Source organism: Barbatula barbatula (genome assembly GCF_947034865.1).
Source record: "Barbatula barbatula genome assembly, chromosome: 8".
NCBI lineage: Eukaryota > Metazoa > Chordata > Actinopteri > Cypriniformes > Nemacheilidae > Barbatula > Barbatula barbatula.
In genome coordinates this window covers 18,657,968-18,681,244 of record NC_136771.1, presented here as the reverse complement: position 1 = coordinate 18,681,244, position 23,277 = coordinate 18,657,968, and the positions used below count along the sequence as shown (strand labels likewise).

Below are 23,277 nucleotides of genomic sequence, written 5' to 3'. Positions count from 1 at the left end.
GAGAGAGAGAGAGAGAGAGAGAGAGAGAGAGAGAGAGAGAGAGAGAGAGAGAGAGAGAGAGAGAGAGAGAGAGAGAGAAAGAGAACATGAGTATTGTGCTTGAATCATTGATGATTCTCTTCAGTGTGTTAAGCTCATGTTTCTGTGTGTCTTGTTCAGTTAAGAACCCCCTACCCATCCATAAAAACCCATTTATGGCTCAGGGTGAAATTGGCACCAAAAGGAATCGGCTAAAAATGCTCCAAATATTTCAAATGTGGCCAATTATACATTTTCCAGAAGACTGGCCTCACACATAAAAACAAAAGGTGATTCACGATGCCATATAAGATCATTTTTTCCACATAATCCTTTAACATCCAAAGTACCTTTCTGTTTCACAAAGAGTTCTTTATGGCGAAAATGGCGAAAATTCTATGGCATCACAGTGAAGAACCTTTCCATTATTTTTAAGAGTGTTGCTTTCTCTCCAAAATGTTCCACTTAAAACTTTCTTTACACATTTACACACACTTAACATGTTGTACTTATAAATGCAAAAACATCAATTATTTAACTTCAAATAACTTCAGGTTCAAATCATTGTAATCAGGGACAAATCATTGTGTCTCATCATATTAATCAAAAAGTATATTGAGTGTGTTAAGTGACCCTTTTAAAATATTACTTTATGTTTCTTGACCAATATACTGCAGCTTTTGTGTACTGGAAATACACCTAATATGCGTATTGGTTCAAAGAGAGATTACATCAAAAAGTTTCCAGGGAGTATTACATTAATATCTATAAAGGAAAACTGTGTAAATTCTCTTGATCCCAGTAGTAGTTTTTGTTTGTAGAGGCCTACATGCTGATGATCCATTAGTTACCATTCTTCTTCTAGATCCATCCAAACGCAAATATTCTTAAACATGTTAAACAAACATCTCTTCTTGAACACCACCCAGAAGGAAAGATAAATTATGTAACTGATGCAGCGTAGGGAAGGGTGTGGGAAAATGACTTCTCCTGACATACATAGTCACGGCTAGATAAAAACCTTCTGGATTGAATGATTTAATGAGAACAGTCACAAATGTGTAGTACAATATGATTTATAAAACAATAGGAAAAAATAATATATACTGAAATGTTGCTATTAGTTTAATAATCTAAAAATAATCAAAACAACCACCATAAAACTATATTAATTACCAGTTTTGTTCTGCTAAATCTTCCTTTTTTAAATTTGTCTTTCAAGTGATTTCAAGGTGTATTATGTTATGTTAGTTATCTCAGGTTCTTGCTGAATCCCAGTTTATCTAACTGTGAAGATAAGGCATGTATGTAATAGAGCAGTGGTCACCAACCCAGCTCCTGGAGATCGACCGTCCTGCAGACTGCAGCTCCAACCCTGCTTAAGCACACCTGTCTATAATTATCAAGCAAACCTTCATTAGAAAGTTCAGGTGTTTGGAAAGCTGGAACATTTTACTTATGTCAAGAGATGTACATTTTGAATAACCTTTCATTTGCCAATACCCTTATAATACTACTTAATATCACAGACCATCATAGACTAATACTGTACAAATGAATAATTCAAAATAAATGAACACATTTCTTAAATACTGTGGCTTATATTACTGAAATGTAAATGTAAACACCGGTTTTCATATCCTGTTTGTTATTACATTGTGAGCAGAGTTATTGTTCCTTTATATGCATGCTCTTTCTCCATTGTATTTTTCAATTCTGTTCTCTTGTCTGGGGATTCCTCAATCTTATATTTCTGCTCTAGCAGTATAGTAGCCCCCATTGTTTTCTCCCTTGGATAAATTGCATTCTGCTTATATTATGATTCTAACATTATTCATATTAATAATAATATTATTATTATCGAAAAATAGCTAATAATTGTATTATTATTATAATATGTAAATCGTTGTGGATAGGAGTGTCTGCTAAATGGAGAAATGGAGAAAATCAAAAACATATTGTTATGTCTCAAGATGTACAACAGTAATGTTTGTTTGTAAAGCATGTTTGTGAAAACTACTTAAATGCCCTAATTTTACTAAAGCCTAGTCCTGATTTAACCTCATCCCTGTCTGGGAAACCGCCTCATAGACTTGTATCCTGATGAATCTCTTTTAAATATTTCAAAGAACCCAAACTGGCCACTTAACTGCGTGAACTTGAGTGGGCTTGACCCCATACTGCTATCCACTAAAAATAGGACCTGAGGCCAAACTTCTGGTAAAAGTCAAATTAGTTCCGGGAAAAGATTACAGTTTTCTAATGCAATGACATTCTACATTTTAAGTGTGGCATAAGTGTCCAAATCTATTAATCCAAAGAATGCATGATCAACCCACACCATTTACCAGCGTGCATGCGTACTGTATGATAGCCTCTCATTCATCCAGCTCAAAACAGAAACAGAATCTGACTCAACTTTTACCTGGATTTATTTTACTAAATAACAATTCAATATTCAAGTTTAATGTTCAGGAAGTATTCAATAGAAATGCGAATGCGTGTGCTGCCGCTAGGCTGGTGTCATATGAGACACTTGAGACTGATATCAATACTTAATCACCAACTGATACTGATAGATGGGGTGGCACAAGATCGGAGAGAAATGACACACATAGAAAAAAATATAATAATGAAAAGTGTAGTAAAAAACAGAGGGAATAATTAGATATAACCTGGGCAGTAGAGAAAGAAAGACAGAGGGAGAGAGAGAGAGAGAGAGGTTTACACAGGCTGCTTAATCATTCACTGCCACCACAAAGGATTGCATTTCACTGTTATCACATTTAGAAGCAGCCTTGTACAAAGTCTAGTTTGAAGTACAGAAAAGAAGAAAATATTATCTGTGCTGCTAGTTCTCTTAACAGAAACGTTTTTAATCCATTTCGTTTTTATTCAATCAAATCAACAAGTGGAATATATCAGCATGGCTCTGATTCATCTTAATATGAGCACAATTCCAAATCACATGTCAAATCAGGTTAAAAGTCCAAAACCTGCCCAATTCTCTACATTCAGATGTCATTTCATTTCAGCCACTTTTCAGAAATTAAGTCACAGTTTACCCACAAGCTGAGTTTTCTGAGAACACTGAGAAAAGAAATCTCAAGATCATCAATGCTTGGTTCACCTTGTCACTGTTGTTGGATAAACACCTAACCCATGGTTTGGCACACGGGGGGGGGGGGGGGGATGTGTGTGTGATTTAAAAGTACAGACTTATCAAGGGTTGCTACAGTGATACACTTAAAACTGTATTCACCTCTGAGGTTTCTTGACTGTTGTTAACTATCCCCATCAGTACGTAAACAGAGAAAAGGTTTGGAAAAATCAATCCAGTAGACCTTGGTGACTCACCAACCAGGTCACGTCCACATTGAACCTACCCCCTTTTACAGTATGCACTTACAGTACTTTTTTGTGTGAAAGAATTGTTTCCAAATAATAATTTATGCCGAGTGAAATAAAACATATTCTTGTGAATGAACAAAATAAGTCATTAAACACAGTGGACGCCTACATATTTGTTACTGTATGTCTCTCACGTTATCACTTCGAATCAATAATTTGTCTAAATACATCAGTGCAAAAGAAGGTTTGTTTTAGACCACAGCTAGACGAAGACAATCACACCATGGGGTCCAAGAGGACATCTAGTGCTATAATGACAGGGCCTCTCCTTTACTCAGCCCACAAAACACACCTAGGTAAAAGTCCTCCACACTAGAATGAGTACATTTGAATGTTTTATGAGTCTTTGCAAATTGCATGATATTTTTGTAAATATTTGTTTTAATTATTGTCGCAGTGTCCACCCTGTAATTTCAGTGTGTACATTAAACATACTGTAGGTATTAAGCATATTAAATTTATGACTAAATTTACTACTAAATAATTTTTTTCAGAATATATTCTAGTCAATAATCAAAAATGGTTGGGTTAAGGATTGGGGATGTGACACCATCATTAACAAACCTTATCATCAATGGTTATAAACATCCCACAACAGGGTGAACACTTGTTATAGTGTAGTTGAGGCGTGACCAAGGTGGGCAGCATTCTTTACTATTTAACTAATTTATGTTTCTGTTAAATCTTTAAACAGACACCTCTGATGTTGAGTAGTTTCAATTTCAGTTAATACAAATATAACTTTGGGCAGGTGCGTGCATCCAATGAAACCGTCTATACATTTTGAGGATTCAATTCAATGCCCCCACATTTTCAGCCCTTGTCAAAGCCTTACTAGATTAATTAACCACTTGACATGAATCTCAACAAATCTCAACAAATATGGATATTTGCTTGTTTTGAATATTGCATAAATATTGTTTATATTTTGACAATCTGAATGCATTTGGATTGTGCAAAACTTATGAAAAGTAACAATGGTTTAACTAACCATAGTTTGTTTTTAGGTCTTCCCACAATAAAAGTGTAGTAAAACTATACAAATGGTAATCAGTCAAAAAACATGTTTAATTTTGAGGGTCGTCCCTCCACTGGTTACAGATAAATGAGAATATTTTCAAGAACTAACTTTAAGTGCAAAAGGGATTCATTATTTATTTGTATTCTATAAATATATACATCAATCTTATGAAGATGATTTTGCTTGAGCATGGCTTTAGTATTGAGAACTGCTTTGCAGAGCGGGAAAAACAGCAGAGGGCGACATTGCTATAAAATTCAGGGAGACGGACAATTTCCAAAAGCTGGAGGACAAGCATTCCGTAAAAAAAATGTGCAGGCCCGCAGCCACTCATTTTAAGACACGGATTCCAGAACAGCATTCTCAGGACATGAGGCGCAGTTTTATGCCCCTGTTGTTCCTTATTTGTCCATGAGGGGAAGATGAACGTCAAAATAAGACATTTGATACCGAATCGGACCGTCAAACAAAACCTGAATTATGGATGAGTTAGATTAAAAATAGAGAAATAAACTAAACTTAGACTGGAAGTGCTTCTGGACCAGGGATAATTAACAATTGTAAAAATGTATTGATGACTTTTGGCAAAACCAATCTTTCCACAGAAACCTATACACTGCTCAAAAAAATAAAGGGAACACCTAAATCACACTAGATCTCAATGAACAAAATATCCAGGTTAAATCACTTAGGGCCTACATACTTTGCATAATTTGCCAGAACAAAATGATGTGACAATGGTCAATGAAAGCCAAAATTATAAACACATTCAGGGCAGGAATTACAGCAAAATCACTGTAAAAAAATTTAATATCATTCAGCCCTACGTGCCCGTATGGACTCCACGCAATGTCTGGGCGTACTCCTGATGCGATGGCACATGTGAAATCTCCTCTTAGACCTGGATCAGAGCATAAGTGAGCTCCTGGGCAGTCTATGGTGCCACTTCATGGCTTTGGATACATCAGATCCCAGAGGTTCTCAACTAGATTTGGGTCTGGGGAATGTGAGGCCAGTCAATGTCATCAATGCCTTAATTATCCAGGAACAGCCTTAAGTTACATTCAAATATATATATATATATATATATATATATATATATATATATATATATATATATATATATATAGCCCATCAGAGATTAAGTGCAATCATATGAACCATCAATTAAATATCTGCCGTGCATTAAGAAACATACTGTTTAATGAAGAAATACACAATTCACCGCTTTAAGAACAGTTTAAGGTCATTTAACAATGTAAAGCGTCCCCTACTGGACAAATAAGTAAAAACAGGGTGGTAAAACTACCTTCTCTGCAAAACAAAACAAATTGGGCAATAGAACATTTTAATTTATTTAGATAAACTACAATTTGACTTCACAATCATTTAAGTATTAACCATTTTCATACTACATACATAACACCATGTGCTATACACTATAAATCACGTAAAGAAATCAAACAAAAGTTATCTGATCTTTTTGATATGCTACCCGAGCATTATAGAATAGAAAGTTATGTTTGTAAAGCATTCGTTTGGCATGACGTAAATGCAACTACTTAGGTTTATTTATTTATGTGTAGCCTATACACTATAATTAATGTGCATAATGTGTTCTAAATATGCAAATATGTTATTTAATTTACAGTATCTATGTAATACAGAAGCTGTTGTTAAGCTTTATAGAGGCCAGAGACAACAATATATAAATCTACAACAAAACATGGCTTATTACCTTAAGTAAGTAAATGCACTGAATTAAACGTTTTATTCTTGAATAATTGGCTTAATAGAACATAAATAAGAAATAATGTGAATAAGAAATGAATTAAAAATGTTATCTAAACATACATTTAAAAATGTATCCGTCATGTTTATACGTATATAGCTGACATCCACGACACTCCTCCCATCCATTCTGTGATTGGGCGTTCGCAAGGAATTCTGGGTTGTAAGTTGTGTGGAGCCTGCTGTAGTGCGGGCTTCGCCGAAGACCGCATCGAGGGCCCAAGGGAGGCGCTCGCCAGCAGACTTCTGAACGCTAAATAGACAAACGGGACACTCTACGGACTAGTGGACTTGTCGAGCATGCGCAATTTGAAGTCCACATGAAGTGTCTCATTTGGGACAGGGCCATCGTTTGAGGGAGGCCCAGAGGGCTGACCATTGAAACAATCAGAAATTGTCATCTAAATAAAACACGCAACACCATTTCGGCAACCTGCTTTGCTGTGCCCTCTCTTCTAATTGTACAATATTTGGAATTCTGAAAAATAAAGTATATTTCACATTCAAAGTCTATACTTTGTGTTTGTTTCAAAATGAACAGATATTGATTTTGTGATGTTATGAACACTATATATTTTATCTAGTGAAATAGAAATCCCTATGCAAATAATAATACATACAAATGTTTAGATATTGTACATAAAAATCACCAAAATCTATGCAGAGATAAGAACATTGTCTACAAAAACTGTTGGTAGCACGATCTGCGCTAGACCATGGTTTGCCTTCATTTCCAGCCTGAGACTGGTGGTCTGGATCGTGTGTCCCGAAACGTGTGGTGCTGCGGGCCTGCAGCTGGTTATACCTCCTGTGTCACGCCGTCGCGCAAACAATGGAACGTGGTGTGATTCGTTGCATGGTGGAAGAAGGCAAAAGCACGAACCACACAACGTAATCATTCATAGGCCTATTTAAATGTAAAGTATAGGTCTTCCATCTTATATGTCATCCATCCTAAGTGTATTAAATAGGATATTCTTTTGTTATGAAATACTACATCGATAAAGACTTATGCTTTTACTGAACAATTTAGATTCCTTTACACGCAGAGACATCTCGCATGTGTTGCTGGCTGTGCACAGTTTTGTTCTTGAATTTTTCAGCTGTTTTGCTGTAAACGCGTATCCACAGTTTTATTGTTTCTAAAGGGACAATTCTGTTACATGTTCATTGTCACAAACTCACAGAGTCACACGCAGCTAACCCTGTGAAATCATTTCACTTCACTTAAAACTCATCATGCTGAAGCCACTTGAACACTGAAACTAGATTTAGCCTTGATTAAAGATTTATTCATTTACTTTCTCTCTGTCTTTCTCTCTTTGTGAGCAGGTGCACAAGGACAAACTTGTCATGCGTGAATATTCCTCCACACTGAGATATCCCGTCATGTTTTCCACCTCATTCGGTCACTCATTTCTGTACACTTTCTGTTCAGCCTGGCGGGTAAACTTGCTCTCCCATCATCATCTTTTTGCTTTGTAAGTTTATCCACTGTCGTCTTTTATTTTCTATTTGATTATTCATTATTATTTTATTATTGATATAGTTTCTATTTGTTTTTGTTAAATCTGCTTGTTCATGTCGTTGAAGGGAAGGGTGAAGCATATCCCAGCTATTTTGGGTCACTCCAGACACATTCAAGTGTAAGGTATACTCTGGTATATGAAGTTTATTATTTAGGACTATTGAGTGGGTTTCCCCTGACATCACATGATCAGCATGTCAGCCAATGCCCCAGGTGCTTCTGGAACATTACCTTATAAAAGACTGTTTAAACAAAACAAGCACATCATACTTTATAACAACAAACATAACATGAAAAAAAGCATTGTTTCTTATGTCAGACAAAAGTGGCTCCACGGGCACAGAGATACCTTGCCTCCACCCCCTTATCCTGGTTTGACATTTCAGAAAAATGTTCAATTCAGAAAGTTTCCTTTCTGGAGAAGTGTCTACTCATATGAATTCCGCCTTGTAAATAGCGAATCCACCATGGCGCGAGCCCAACTGGCTCCTAAAATGAATGGAAGACGACACTCTGATTGGTTTACTGACTGTTACGCCCAAAAACCACCCATTACTCATTCAGAGAATCGGGACAACCTGTTAAGACCATGCGCTCAGGCGCCGACCGTTATCACGCCGTTTAACTAGCAAAAGTGGATTTGGACACGCACTGAGTGCACCTGCACCATTCGATTTAAACCATTCGCTTGGATCGGGAAATATAAGGCCCCATATCTTGGTGTTACAGTGGTTCTTCAGAGGTACTTTGGGGTGACCGAGGTGCTATATAGCACAGTTTCCGTATAAAGAACATGTTAAGCCCCTGTATGGTTCTTCAGTGGTCACTCAGTCATCCCAAAGAACCGCTGAAGAACCACTGAAGCACCAAAATATGGTTCTATAAAGCATTATAAAGTGGTTCCCCTATGATTACGAGCCAAGAACCACTTTTAGTGTTATATAGCACTATGGTGTTGTAGAGTGAAACATAAGTTTCTTACATTTACAAAGTGTTTGAAAACACACAATATAAAAAATATAAAAAAGGTTTCTTTAGACTGTAAAAGGTGAATGGTTAATATTGTAGTACTTTTATTTTTAATGTGTGTAAAACAAAGTGTGTATGTGAACGGAAGGAGTCCCCTCTTTTCTATCCCAGTACTGCATCTGCTTTGTTTTGAAATAGTTTCACAGTAGTCAAATATTTTAGAGTTCTTTCAAACCAACTGTCATAAAAGTTGTTTTATAGACCGCCTGGACTCCCAAAATATTCCTAACAACAACTTCCCCAACCCGTAAATCAAGTTCAATACATCCTATACACATAAATTTGCCTTGAAATGTCCCAAATAGACACTATGAATATGATCTCACCTACAGATTGAGCGCGGTGTCAGGTGTCCTGTTGCCCCCGGGGCCGTGTCCTGCCAAGCTCAGGTTCGGTCACTTTGGCTAAATCTGTGGTTTTATTCAGGTTCAGATAATACGTATAATTTTAATTACTTAGCACAGAGACTTGGTAAAAGGGGTTTATCGCATCACCATAGAAAATGCACTTTTCATAACCGTGGTTATAAAATATAACCCATATCGACATCCAGCGCAGATTCTTCAATCAGGGACAAAGACTCAACCTTGACTGTGGCTATTTCCAAGTTAGAACAAATGTCACTGTTATTAATATTGCCCTTACAAGCATCATTAACTTCTTATTGATCCATTCTTGTTGACGAATCAACCTTATCATTTGTCTATAGAAATCATATCATCCTGCTTTGGCTCTGCGTTCGGTCTTCCTCCCTTCTTTGATCCTGATTTTCTCTTGTTTTTTCTGGAGACCTTGCACAATTAAATCTTGCATGTCATACTTGATGGGTTCATGGTGAAAGGACATATCTTTTTTATTGGTTCTAGTAGGTGCATTATACACATCACAATGCTAGTAATTCTTTTGGTCACAAGACTTTTTGTCATAAAAATTAACCTCTCCAGTTTTCGTAGGCAACAAAATGCCACATTTATTACTGTGAGTTGCAAATGAAAACTATTGGAAGTTCCTTTACTCAATATATTCTTTTTGGCACATACATTTTATGCCCTTAAGTTCTGTTCCACACTAAAACCCCTCTCCATCCCTGTCACACAAAAAACATGTCAAATCATTATCCGTAGGGTCACTTTGCTGACAACAGCAGAGGGCGCTAGACTTGATATTTAATTTGCCGCTCCAAGACCAGAAGTTCAGTCACACATTAAAAGCTATTCCGACATCTTCGTCCCTCCTCTATTCACCTGCCGACCACATGTTCTTCCTTAAATATTTAATCAGTCTTAGGAAGATGGGCCCCAAACACATCTAATTGTTACATTCTTTCTTATTCTACCATTACTAATTCATTTAAACAGCCCAATAAACTCACATCAGGTTCTACCAACAGCTGACAAGAATAATATCCAGTGCATATAACCATAATTACTAAAAGTTTTCCATGACTGACTAGTTTTCCAACACTGCATATAGGAATTTATAGTCTGTTGCTTTTGCTTCAATGTTTTCTTGTACAGCTGATTTGTAACAATGAAAATTGTAAAAAGCGCTATATAAATAAAGCTGACTTGACTTCATGTTTTTTACATGATGGGTTTAACAGGTCAGACTAAAATTCAGATTTATGATCCTGGTTTAGCTTAAAGAGGTTTATTTAAACTGATGTCAGTCTCATATCTCTCAGTTCCCTTTGGTTTGAAAATTTAAAGCTGATGAAAATTATAATGCAGCACATAACTTTTTTCTTTTTGCAGCCCAATCACCGATGCAATTTTATCTACCTGGTTAGTTGCTAGCTACATCAGAACATGAACTGTCTGGCATGCCATAATCAAAGATGTGCAGTCTGTTTCATTTGCATGTACAGTTTAGCATGCGATGATCAGATTTTGGTCAAAATGAATAAACAAATCTAAAATGAGGCAGAAATCCTTAAATAGCAATGAAGAAAAAGAATCAACAAACAAACAAGACCATATGGTTACACTCAGAACTGCACAAAGGAAAGTCACAAAACTTTGCAAAGGAAATTCAATTGTGTGGCAAAAGGTTGTTCCCGCTTGACACAAGTCACTTAAAAATGGTTAAAAACAACTTAACAAAACTTAAAGAAACTTCTTAAGCAAAAGTTTGAATTAGTTATCACCTTTATGTAAAATGTCGCTCTCTAAACGTCAAACTCCAATTAGAAGATTGAAAGTTGCCATTTTATAGGCTTATAAAGTGATCAGTTACAATTTGCTTTTATGTGATGTTTGTGGTAACCTTGTCTTTTTCATGTATTTTACTTTTGGACGTTAATAGACAGATGACTGCAACATCTAAATACTGCACCACACAATGAATAAAATGAAAGTCGGAAATAATGGTTAAAATAAATCAATGTAACATACCACCTCACCAACTCATGAATCCACATTTATCTATACATAAATATTTTCATATTGGCTAGATAAGGTTATCTGTGGGTTTGCATGCTGGTTAAATGACAACAACTCTACCATCAACACTTAAATGATTAAGTATCTAATAAATATGATTAGATAATATTATTCATTCATTCATTCATTTTCTACCGCTTATCCGGTAGATAATATTAAGATATTATTAAATATCTTATTCTGTGGCTCATATCAACAAGTGATCCCAATGAAAGCACACTTGATATTATGGCAAGGGTCATCTTTATAATAAAGAGTTTAACAAAAGGCTAAACCGTTCAAACAGCATGTTTTGTTAACATCAAGTTGGAGCAAGTTGTCACATTTATGGGTCATGCTGTCACACATGATAAATGTTGCACTTGCTGCCAATGTCACCTGTTGGCCAAGGGTTTTATATTTTGGATTTCCCTGTTTGGTTAAATTAAATAAATGTTTTTAATTAAAGGTTCAAGGTTTTGAATATACTGTATGTTTGTAGAATTATAATAGGCTTTTTGTAGCCAAGATTTCAAGGTATAAACGTTCATATATATTTACAAATATTCAAAGGGGAGAGGAAATATTTAACATGCATAAAATAAACAGCGCAGAGAGAGAGAGAGAGAGAGAGAGAGAGAGCGAGCGCAATTATATCCAATGAAAGTTAAATACGTTAAATTAAGTGAAATTATTTTTATGAAAACATATTTTTATTTGATGTGTGAATAATCCATGTGTAGGGAGAGATGGGTTGGACACTCAACAGCACGCAGGAAATGATAATAACGCGTGCCCACGTCCGCCTTCACACGAGCATACGCTTTGGCGAGAGAGGGAGATAGAGAGAGAGAGGTTGGTGAAGATCAGTTGAGTCTCAGCACGGAGATCTTCAGTCAATGACAGCGCGTATATTCTCCTCTTGAAGGTGACGCATAACGGATTATTGTCACGGTTATTCTGTATGTGTCTGTCGGTGCAGAACACCAGAACAGTGTGTGTGTGCTGATTTCTATCTTTCGATGCAGATGCTTGTGCTGATCGCTGTGTGCGCGCTGCTCATTGCCGGAGCTTCTGGCCGCAAAGAGAACGGCAATTTTTTGGACGACAAATGGTTGACCGGGAGATGGGACAAATTCAGAGACGTGAGTGGCCTGTTCTTTATAATAATGCCTTATTTTCATCACATCTAGACTACCTAGCTAGATGGCATTTTGTGCATCATACGCGCGTTCGAATCGATGGTGTTTGGGCAGGTAGCGCACTAGGTTTTGAAACACAGCCAATCATTTCGTTCTGTATGGGTTGTTTAAATGTTCAAATGTGGCATACGTGACAACAACGACATTACATTTCATGGAAAGAGACGTGAGATTCAATCCGGCGTGTGGAATGCCTTGCGCACCGTATAAATCCTTATTAAGTGACCGTTTCGTATTAAATCAGAGTATTACGGAAGACGGTCACAAGTCAATTAGACTCGGTGCGTCATTTGTGCGCCATCAGTTCCCGAACTGGTAAAACATTAACCTGAAGTTTTGGGATGCTTTTGCGTACATCGGTCAGAACACTTGGCATTGGAAATGCATACAGCAGAATTTTGTGCATCTTAGAAACGAAGCAAAAACGTCTCGGTTACGTATGTAACCTCTGTTCCCTGATGGAGGGAACGAGACGTTGTGTCGAACCGACAGATGGGGTTCGCCCTTGAGAACCAATCATCTTCTGACTATTTTGAAAGGGAAATTTGCATGCCGGGCTCCGCCCCCGGATATCCGGGTATAAAAGGGGAGCCGGCGTGCTCATTCATTCACCTTTTGTGCTGAGGAGCCTGAGAGCATCTCGTGACTGCTGCAGCGGACGGCTATTGTTGTGGAATGAAGGACACAAAATCTCGTTCCCTCCATCAGGGAACAGAGGTTACATACGTAACCGAGACGTTCCCTTTCTGTCGGTCTCTCGAAGTTGTGTCGAACCGACAGATGGGGTTCCTATTGAAAACGCCACAGCACTAGCCGCGTCACAATCTATCGCGAACCGCCAAAGGTGGTAGGCTGCTCCGCTCAGCCCGTTGCCTTGAGTGCTTAGTGATGGATGGACTGCCTATTCTTCGCCCGAGGAGAAAGAAGGGAGGCAGATGATAGCGCACTGACCCACCTAAAGAGGGGGATGGCGCTCTTCTCACCTGGTGTTACCCTGTAAGACTCGAGCTGACACCGGTTCCACGCGGAGGTTGTAGGACCTCGCAAAGGTATTGGGCGCAGCCCAACCCGCAGCTCTGCATATGTCTGCCAGAGAGGCGCCCTGAGCCAGTGCCCACGAGGAGGCAACACCCCTAGTCGAGTGTGCCCTCACTGCCAGCGGGCACGGGCAGTCCTGAGATCGGTACGCTGTCGTGACGGCGTCCACGATCCAGTGCGCCAGTCTCTGTTTGGAGACAGCTCTCCCCTCTGCTGACCTCCGAAACAAACAAAGAGCTGCTCAGAGCTTCTGAAGCTCTGTGTGCGGTCCACGTAGAGGCGCAAGGCGCGTACTGGACAACACGGACGGGGTTGGGTCTTCCTCCCCGGTGGGGAGCGCCTGCAAGTTCACCACCTGGTCTCGGAAGGGAGTGGTGGGGACTTTGGGCACGTAGCCGGGTCTCAGGATCACGTGAGAGACACCGGGCCCGAATTTTAGGCAATCCGTGGTCACGGAAAATGCTTGCAGATCCCCCACCCTCTTGATGGATGCGAGCGCCACCAGGAGAGTCGTCTTCATCGTAAGAAGGGAGACCTCTGAAGGCCCCCAGGACCACATTGAGGTCCCAAGAGGGTACGGAGCGCGGAAGAGGTGGGTTAAGCCTCCTCGCGCCCCTGAGGAACCTGATGATCAGGTCATGCTGCCCTAGAGGTTTTCCAGCAACTGGCTCGTGATGAGCGGCGATAGCGGCTACATACACTTTCAGTGTGGAAGGGGAGAGATTACTCTCCAACCTCTCCTGCAGGAAGGACAGCACATGCCTGACCGAGCAATTCCGTGGGTCTTCTCTGCGAGAAGAACACCAAGACGAGAAGAGGCGCCACTTTAAGGCGTACAGCCGCCTTGTGGCAAGTTGAGTACCCGCACACCTCTCTCCCCTTTGTAAAGGCCCGTAGGGACAGGGACAGACTGCTGCATGACCTTTGGGTCGGTCTTACCCTCGTGGAGCTCTTTCAGTGCCTTGGCCTGATGGACCTGCAGGATGGCCATGCATGAAGAGCTGAGGCAGCTTGTCCAGCGGCGTTGTAGGATTTCAACACAAGTGATGCCGAAACCCTACACGGCTTAGACGGGAGTCTATGTCGAGACCTCCACGTGGCCGCCGTCTGCGGGCACAGGTGCACCGCGACTGCACGTTCCACCTGGGGGACATCGACATAGCCTCTAGCTGCCCCACCATCGAGGGAAAAGAGGACGACAGAGTCAGCTTGACGGGAGCAAGCCGAAAAGGGGGCGCTCCAGGTCTTGCTGATCTCCTCATGGACTTCGGGAAAAAATGGCACAGGGGCCGTGCGCCGCCCGGAGTCGCGCTCAGACCCGATGTACCAATTATCCAGCCGTGAGCGCTGGGGCGTGGGCAGTGCGGTGCACTGCAGCCCGATGCTCGCGGCGGCCCGAGAGAGCATGGCTGACATCTCAACGATATCCGGGGCAGAGCCCGGCATGCAAATTTAATTCGCCAATTTCATTGGCCTTTTCAAAATAGTCAGAAGATGATTGGTTCTCAAGGGCGAACCCCGTCTGTCGGTTCGACACAACATCAAGAGACCGACAGAAAGGGAACATCTCGTGCGTATTTGGGCAAATCCACTTGGCTACATACAGTAGTATCTTTGACCTCAGTTAACCATGGGAAGAGCACTATTCAATGACTAAACTGTTTTCTTTTGGGAGATCTTGTTTGTGCTCAGTGCTCAGGTTTCATTACAAAGTCCTTTATAAAGATGCTGATGTAAATTGGCAGTGAATGATATCATCCGGACCAGATGACATCCATTTCTTCCTGTGTCTATTTGTGGTCATGTTGTTTATGGAAGGGATGTAGTTAAGACAGTTAGACTACATCGGTGGCGTAGGACAGTGGCCATGAGCTGGTTCACCACCTGATTACCAGATGAAGAGTTTCTCATCTCACACAAACACACTTAATTCAGTCAAATAATTCACTTTAAATGTGCCTTATTAGTTTAAGATGATATAATCAGTCATAAATTCATTTCAGTAAACATTTATCTTAATATCAAGAGAAACCAGGCCGCACACATACACTGTACACCGTACCGATTTTGGTCTCAAAGGCACATCGAAGATTAGTTATACTTTTTATGTGACACTTTAGGCCATCAGTAGAAAGTGATTTATCCAGATTAGTTGTTCAGCAAACGTGACTCGATGGGATTTTTTTAATCAACTGGCCCTTACAGCAAAGCAATTACCAAGACCTAAAATCACAGACCCTCAGTCGTATCGAAGCACTAAGAAGTATGTGTGTGTGGTACATGTAGGCTGGTGCTGTAAAGCTTTTGATCGGTGAAGTGTGCATGTGTGCGGCTTTGTAAGATTGACAGGCTGAAAATGGCCATTGGTCATCGTCTCGCTTGTCAAACATCTTCCGTCCCTCTTACACACACAAACACATTTCTGACTTCTCTGTCAGCTGCTCTGTTGTGACATTTAATGCTTGTGTATCAACTTTGAACTAATGCCACCAAAGGAGACATGAAGAAAGTGTGGAGAGTTTCTACATTAGTCTATAACTTGAGAGGATTCAGTCAGTTGATTCTAACAGAGAGACATGGCCACTCACCGATCGTGTGTTTGCTTTGGCATGAGGCAAAAGATTGCAAGTCAGATTCGAAAGTAGAGTCACCACGGCCACAGCATTGTAAAGAAACACACCACGGTTAGGGATTCTTTACGCCAAATAACTCACTGTTTGTTAAACATCTGCTGCCAAACAGATGCAATTTTAATTGGTTTTAAGAAAAAAATTGAGATTCCTCTTCTCGGAGGTATCTCACATTCAGGTTAGGTTTCTGAAGCCCATTAATACCACCAGACTCAGTCAGAGCCATTGCAATGTGGAATGGGATTTTAAACCAATGAGATTTTACACTTCACCATGCTAAAGAGACAAAAACAAAAGGCTTGTCCGCACCAGAACGATAACTGTGCGCTCTTAACGCCAATGTTTAACGGCTCATGACCACACAAAGGGCGCCAATGTGAGAGTGTGCACACCGACACGAAAAACGGCAGGCATAAAAGCATAATCCAAAAATACGGCTCTGGTTCGTTGTTTTGGTTTGACGCATTAGAAAAATTTGATTGCCTGGAGCTGCTGAAGTTACAGTAAAACATGACTTGGTGGCGCTCAAGCACGAAACGGTCTTGCCGAGCAGCACACATTGATACCAACGACTAATAAGAAGTAAGTAGAGATGGATTGAGGCAAGATTCATTCTTTTTGTTTTGTTTACAAAAATCAGTTTTCTGAAGAAGACATTTCTGTATGCTGACTTTCACGTACGTGTAAAAAGTGAAGTATAGTTTAGGCTGAAATCTTTGAATCAGCCCTTGCTCGATGATTTTTTTCTAAACTGTGCATATAAATGTATTTGTGTGTAGGACTCTTTGAATGTTGCAATAAAAATGTTCCCCTGGGTATTCGCTATTAACTCTTACTCACAAACATGTGACCAATATTACTGGAAAGTGTGAAATACCACTGAGAAAAAAAATGCATTTACAGTAAAATGTGTCAAGAAATTGCATTAGGTATTTTGGGTATGTGCCCAATACTCATCATGATTATTGAAAAATGTATCTTTGAACATAAGGCGAGACAGTGTTAAAGAATATGGATTATTATAGATTAATAAAATATTTAATTATTACCCTATAATTTAGATGTACCTCACCCTCTTTCTCTCCTTCATCTTCATCTTCATGTCCTTGTCTCTTTTTCTATCGCTTTGTTCTCCCAATCTCCCTTTTTTCTTTGTCCTCTTAATGGAATAGAGGTTGGCAGGCTGCTCCAGGCCTTAATGGAGAGAGAGAGAGAGAAACTTTGCTGTTTATGAAAATAGCCCTTGGGATTATCTACAAAAGACACCCAAACACATGCAGACTCAATGCTGTTAAAACACGTAATCTAACATACAGTAATTTGACACAACAGCTGATGATACCCAGAGGAAAATATTGAGGCTCATTGGTTGCTCTTTTACAGCTCAGGAGACTTGTTTATTTCGTATATGGTTTCATATAAGTATCAATTTACGCCTTTTAATTTAAATAAACACATATGAGACAATTGTTGACAGACTATAGATAGCATGGAATAGATAATGTTGACATTGACATTAAACACTGTTGTATTTAACTATATAAAGTGGCAAATTCCAGTCTGCACTCCTATTGGTCGCATCACTGCTCAATTGCATAAGGTCGACCTCTGATCCACTTTGTCTGCACTCCAAATGGTCGTCGTCACTCATGACGCCGGTAAATCGCCAACTCTCATTAAAAATGAATGACTTCAGGTCACTTTGTTCCAATTGCGATTTCTTTTCACGGTAGAGATAGCCTTAATCACTTTATTGCATCACGCCTGGTTAGGACACAGCATTAGTGCCATAGGCAGATTGTGTTTTGATGGTATGTAGATTTTGCTCTCTTTGTATAATTGCATGTGTCTGTTTGTGGTGCTTGTAAATGCCTGTGCGTGTGTGAAGAACAGACCGAGAGAGAGAGAGAGAGAAAGAGAGAGTCATAAAGAATGAATGATGTCAGAAGGGTATGATGCTTCCGGCACTTTCCGCATGAAAGAACAGCCGCCTTGCTGCCATGCTGGCCATCCTCAGCACACACAGTCTAGCTTCTCAATATGCCAACTATGTATGGAGATGATAAGAACTAGATTTTTGTAAACACTGTCCACTGCCATTGTTTTTCTTATTTTCTTATTAGAACAGATTAATGTTGCTCGCTGCTTCTTTATTAGTTATTCATTCAACAAATACGTAGAAGCCTTTCAGTAATACCCAAGGAAATCCTCCTGTATGCCCTTAATGTAATTGCAAAGGAAATTATTTAGTTTAAAGACTAGTCTTATCTTTTTATGTGTCTGACACATGGGAATTGTGATGTGATGTAGATAAATTTAGGCTATATAAATGAAACTGATGCACAGTATTGGACACTCGTGCTATAATCATTCAATTTACAATCAGAAACTCGGACTTTTGCGATTAATCGCATTCAAAAAAAGGTTGTATTTTTTTCAATTACACCAAAATGCACAGAAAAACTAAAAGCTCACTAGAACTAATGCATACATTGACTACAATGTTATATGTTATTAATGATTCAAAATAATCATTAACAGCGTTTTTAATGCATCTTTATTAAACTATTTGAATAATGGACATTACTTTTACCTGTATAAAACATACAATGTAAGTTAAATATAAATATACTGCACAAACAATTACAATAAATATACCCAAGAATAACATCTCAATCCTCAACATGGTAAATAGTAAGTGTTAAAAGCTAATTAGTGCACTAAATGGTTATTCCAGAGAGTAGTGTGTTATGTGGCAAGCTCTTTAGTGATGGTTCAGTGCTATCTTCGAATGATTGCTCTCACAGTGTCCTGAGCAGGTCTGATGTTTATATCATGAGTCTAGACTTAAAAGACCCACTCTGATTTTAGAGCTAATGTTTTCAATGGTTTGGAGGCGGTTTCTGTTGTCGATGTGAAAGATGTGAGCCACCAGCAGACAACAGAGAAAGACAGAATACTCTCTCAACCCTAACATCAACCGAAAGATTGAACGGCTTAATGGAGCACACAGACTACACACACATGCACACACGCTCATACACATGCTATATACCAAAAAACACATCTTTTAGAATTACAGAAGTATATGATGCCGTATATGGTTTCATACTGTGATTTAGTGTACTTGCCCTTCATCATATTTTTATATTGTTGCGATTTACACTAGGGTCTGTCAAAGAGTTACAGTACTTTTTCTGGGACTAGGTGTCACATAACCTTCTGATAAGAGTGTGCTTACAGTACATATAACGTTTTTCTACGTTTCTAAATTTTCTCTATTCGTTTTTGTATTGCATTTGTTTTTCTCCATGTAGATTTCTAATGAAAACAAAGATTAAACAAGGCAAAGAAAGAGAAAAATTTGTATTGTATTGTGTATTGTGTTGAGGAGCTCATAGTGGCTCTGTTGATGTTTGCTGTACGATATTAATGATGATGTATAACTCACATTTCTGCTGTATGCAAACTGCACAAGTCACAAGAGATCTAAGTGAATCTCGGGTGTGTTTAGATGCTGAAATTGAGGCACGAAATAGGAGGAAACGGAACGGTGACAATGTTTACACACAACATTACCAAGGAAGATAAAGATTTTTTTGTAAGCGGAAAAGATTATTATGAATGACCAATGGAAAAACCGTAATAGATTTCATGTGGTGCTGTTGTCACGAGATGCATTTGCATGCACGCCACACACACACGGAGGAGCGCAGGGAATTGCAATTTGCAAGAGGGCCTGACAGTTGCCATGTCACATTCTTACCTATGTGCGTGTGAGTGTGTCGCCATATGGTGCTAACAATCTTTGCCGGAACTCTGTCAGAAGCTGACATATTAACCAGAGTAAAGTAAGCATGAAGACAAGCGCAGACCAGTTACTGAATATGACTGCAAACAAACCAGTTCAGTGGAAACCTGCACAATGCCAAGCCATGTGTATTTTCTGGGTAACACTTTACAATAAGGTCTCAACTGTTAACCAACACCGATGTATTAGGAAATGTTGATAAGCAAAGTCAGAAAACATATTGTTTACTGTTAGTTTACACTAACTAACATAAAAAACTGAACCGTATTGTAAAGTTTTGTACCCTTTTCCTATTTATTGTGTATATTTTTGTGTGTTTTTTTGTGGTCCATTTTGTGTTTACATGTTTGTGCTTACTGTTTTGTCTAATGTTTGTTGTTTATTTGTTTTCTCTTTAATGCTTTCTCTACAATCAGGAGGTGGAGGTTTGTATTATTAACAACTTTGTTTTTTTATTCCTTTAGAGAGTCTTACTAACTATATTTGTTTGCAGGGAAATTCTTTCATGTTTACACCATGCGTCTGTGCCACTTGTGTGATATAATGCTGTGTGCATTAGGTGTACTGTAACTACATGTTCTGAGTGTCATGCTTTTTTACCGTTATTTAATTTGCAAATGCTTTTATCCAAAGTGATTTACAAATGAGGGAGCCTTTTAAATTGAGCCTTAAGCGCTAACAAGAAGCACAGTATATACAAAGATACATTTACAACAAGGAATAGTGTTGAGGGTATTTGACAAACAAAGAGCATAGTTTTTTATATAAATATGTATAATAATATAATATAGTATATTTTTAACAGTAAAGTTAAACGATGGAAAGATTTGTACTTACGCACAGTATTACTCAAGACCTGTTACATTATGTACTAATATTCAAGAAAGATCAAATGCAGAACTCAAGATTTTCTTAGTTTAACCATTGTGTTTCTTCTATGTTAGGAACCAGGGACGTGGAGCCCAGGAAAGCCATTTGATCAGGGTAAGAGCGAATTAATACGTATATTTCTGTGCCACTTACATGAGCTGTCGATTGAAATATTTGCCCTCTGGTGCTCGAAACAGACGTAAGAAGCTGGCACTGCACGTGGTCGCTAGTTAAATTACGCTGCATTCATGTAGTGTCAGAATAATCTGCACTTAAATTTACGTATACTTTAAATATTGTTCAATTTAAAGATTTCTTTCAATAAAATGCTGCTATTTAAAGGGATGGATCGCCCAAAAATTTACATTCTGTCATCACTTACTTACCCTCTTGTAATTTCCAACCTATTTCTTTCTTCTGCAGAACACAGAAGAAGATATTTTAAAGAATGTTGCTAACCAAAGACCTATTCACTTTTATTCAATGGACACAAAATCAATGCAAGTGAATGGGTGTCGGTTAACAACATTCTTCAAAATACCTTCTTTTGTGTTCTGTTCAGGATTGAAATGACAAGAGGGTGAGTAAATGGTGACAGAATTTGACAGAACGATTACGTAAAGTAAGTATTTTGTGATATTTAAGGTCCTATTCTGGCTTATGGGGTGTCAAACAACAAGTTTACGTACATACAAGGTGTAAAAACACTTTCATTTTCTAATAATAGGCAATTATTATTACCTTACATCTTCACTGACTCTCAAATGATGAGTTCGGCGATTCATCTGTCTAATCCCCTCCTTTCAATCAGTCCACTCTGATCTGATTGGTCAGATGCTCTAGTCTGCTGTGATTGGTCTACAGTGTACAGCTTCGCAAACGCAGGCGGGCATTACACCGAGAGACGCAAATCTGACACGGAACAGAAATTCGAACAACAGGCGACTTGTTCGCATGATTCAGAGTAGACTCCTCCTTTCCCAAGCCAATAACTTTGTTATTCATTCCCTTTAGGCTTTACAACTTGGCAGACTGCTTACATTCACAGACAGGACACTGTAGTTACTCTGTAATGTCAATGTTGAACTTTTTTTGTGGATCTTTTTTATGCTAATATCATAAAAACCTAAATAAAACCCAGCCTTAACTATCAGTGAACATTAATGTTTCAGCAGCCCAACATGGCAAGGAGAAATCGATTGTGATCCTTACGACTAACTTTCGACTTACATAGGAATCAGGTGATCTTGGACACTCAAATGTGGTGCGGAATTGAGTTTCCTTATATTGTAACCATTCATTTTGCTACGTTTTTTACCACTCAAGCGGGCACGTTTCAGCGTGTTCATGTGGTGTTCACGTGCAAAAAGATCTGATTGATCCCTCATCCCTTGATCCAATCGGATTCAAGCATTCAACAACAGACTAGCAAAAGGACACAGAACACATTTATGCTGATGGGCAGCAAAACCTTAATCAGCTGGGATTCATCTCATCATTACAAGCTTTACTAACATGGGATTAAATGATAAAATGAATGTTCATGTTTTACTAATTAAACCATTTGAAATGAAATAATGTTGCTGGTCATTGGAGCCGCGGTGTCTCACTGGTCATCAGCGTCGAGTGGATGTTAATCAGACATATATGAGAACTAAGCTGCTAATTCACAATCGCATGCTGTGGTTTAATACCCGTATCATCACGCAACATCCATCTGAGAAAATGAGAAAACTGCTTTTTAAGAGTCTCTTTCACATCAAGCTCTCAGTGTGCAGTAAATGTTACGAGATCATGCATATTCGAAAGTCATTAGAAATGCCTTGAATATTCATCACGGGTTCGATGTGCATGCAAATGACTATTGATAGTGCTTTGAACGAGTCAAAAAGAGCAATTAAAAGAAAAAAATCAGATCACACTGCAAACATGATGATGCACAAATCAACGTCGCGCACACACGAGGGAACAATGGCATCAGAGGGTGCTGAGGAGATTTGGATTGGATAAGCTGTAAAGCCTGTGCAGGATTTGACTAAGGCTCTTACCATGTGAGGTCAGAGAGCGTTCGAAGTGTGCTTGGGTGTGTATGTGCTTTGTCAAGGGTAAGGTAGTGTTTAAGTATGTACTGTTTGTGAGATTGTGTCTGCTATGTGTATGTGCGTGAGCCAACTAAGACTATAAATGGAGTTAATGGCATTAGAACGGTTGTATTTTCTCTATTTCTTTTTCGTCACAGGGCATTAGCTTCTGCCTCATTTCAGTATGTTTCAGGTCATTCAACAGAAATAGAAGAATTACTCACACCCATACCGCACGCTACACTCGCGCACACAGTTCAATGTATTATATTTGCAGCTGTATATATTTTTCTCCTTCCTGTTTGTAAAACAATACACATAGGGTCAATTTTTACACAAAGAACAGGTCTGAGTATTTTGTTACTTTAATAGATAGGATTGTGCAGAAGTGACGGGGAGGACAGAGGAGAGCCAGTCTGATCTCACA

At 38.9% G+C, this 23,277-nt stretch overlaps 1 protein-coding gene across 4 annotated transcripts in view; it reads left to right on the top strand.

The window, feature by feature from the left end:
• Positions 1 to 12,013: 12,013 nt before the first annotated feature.
• spock3 (SPARC (osteonectin), cwcv and kazal like domains proteoglycan 3) overlaps positions 12,014 to 23,277 on the top strand; it is a gene marked incomplete at its 5' end in the record, with an annotated part of 30,194 nt that continues 18,930 nt past the window's right edge. For 2 of the 4 annotated variants that reach the window (XM_079463068.1, XM_079463069.1), the window contains 3 exons: positions 12,014 to 12,146; positions 12,247 to 12,363; positions 20,844 to 20,883. In XM_079463068.1, coding sequence (XP_079319194.1) covers positions 12,247 to 12,363; positions 20,844 to 20,883 — 157 coding nt within the window. Of the gene's footprint in view, positions 12,147 to 12,240; positions 12,364 to 20,843; positions 20,884 to 23,277 lie in introns of those variants that run through there. The other 2 variants (XM_079463066.1, XM_079463067.1) reach the window with 1 other exon arrangement.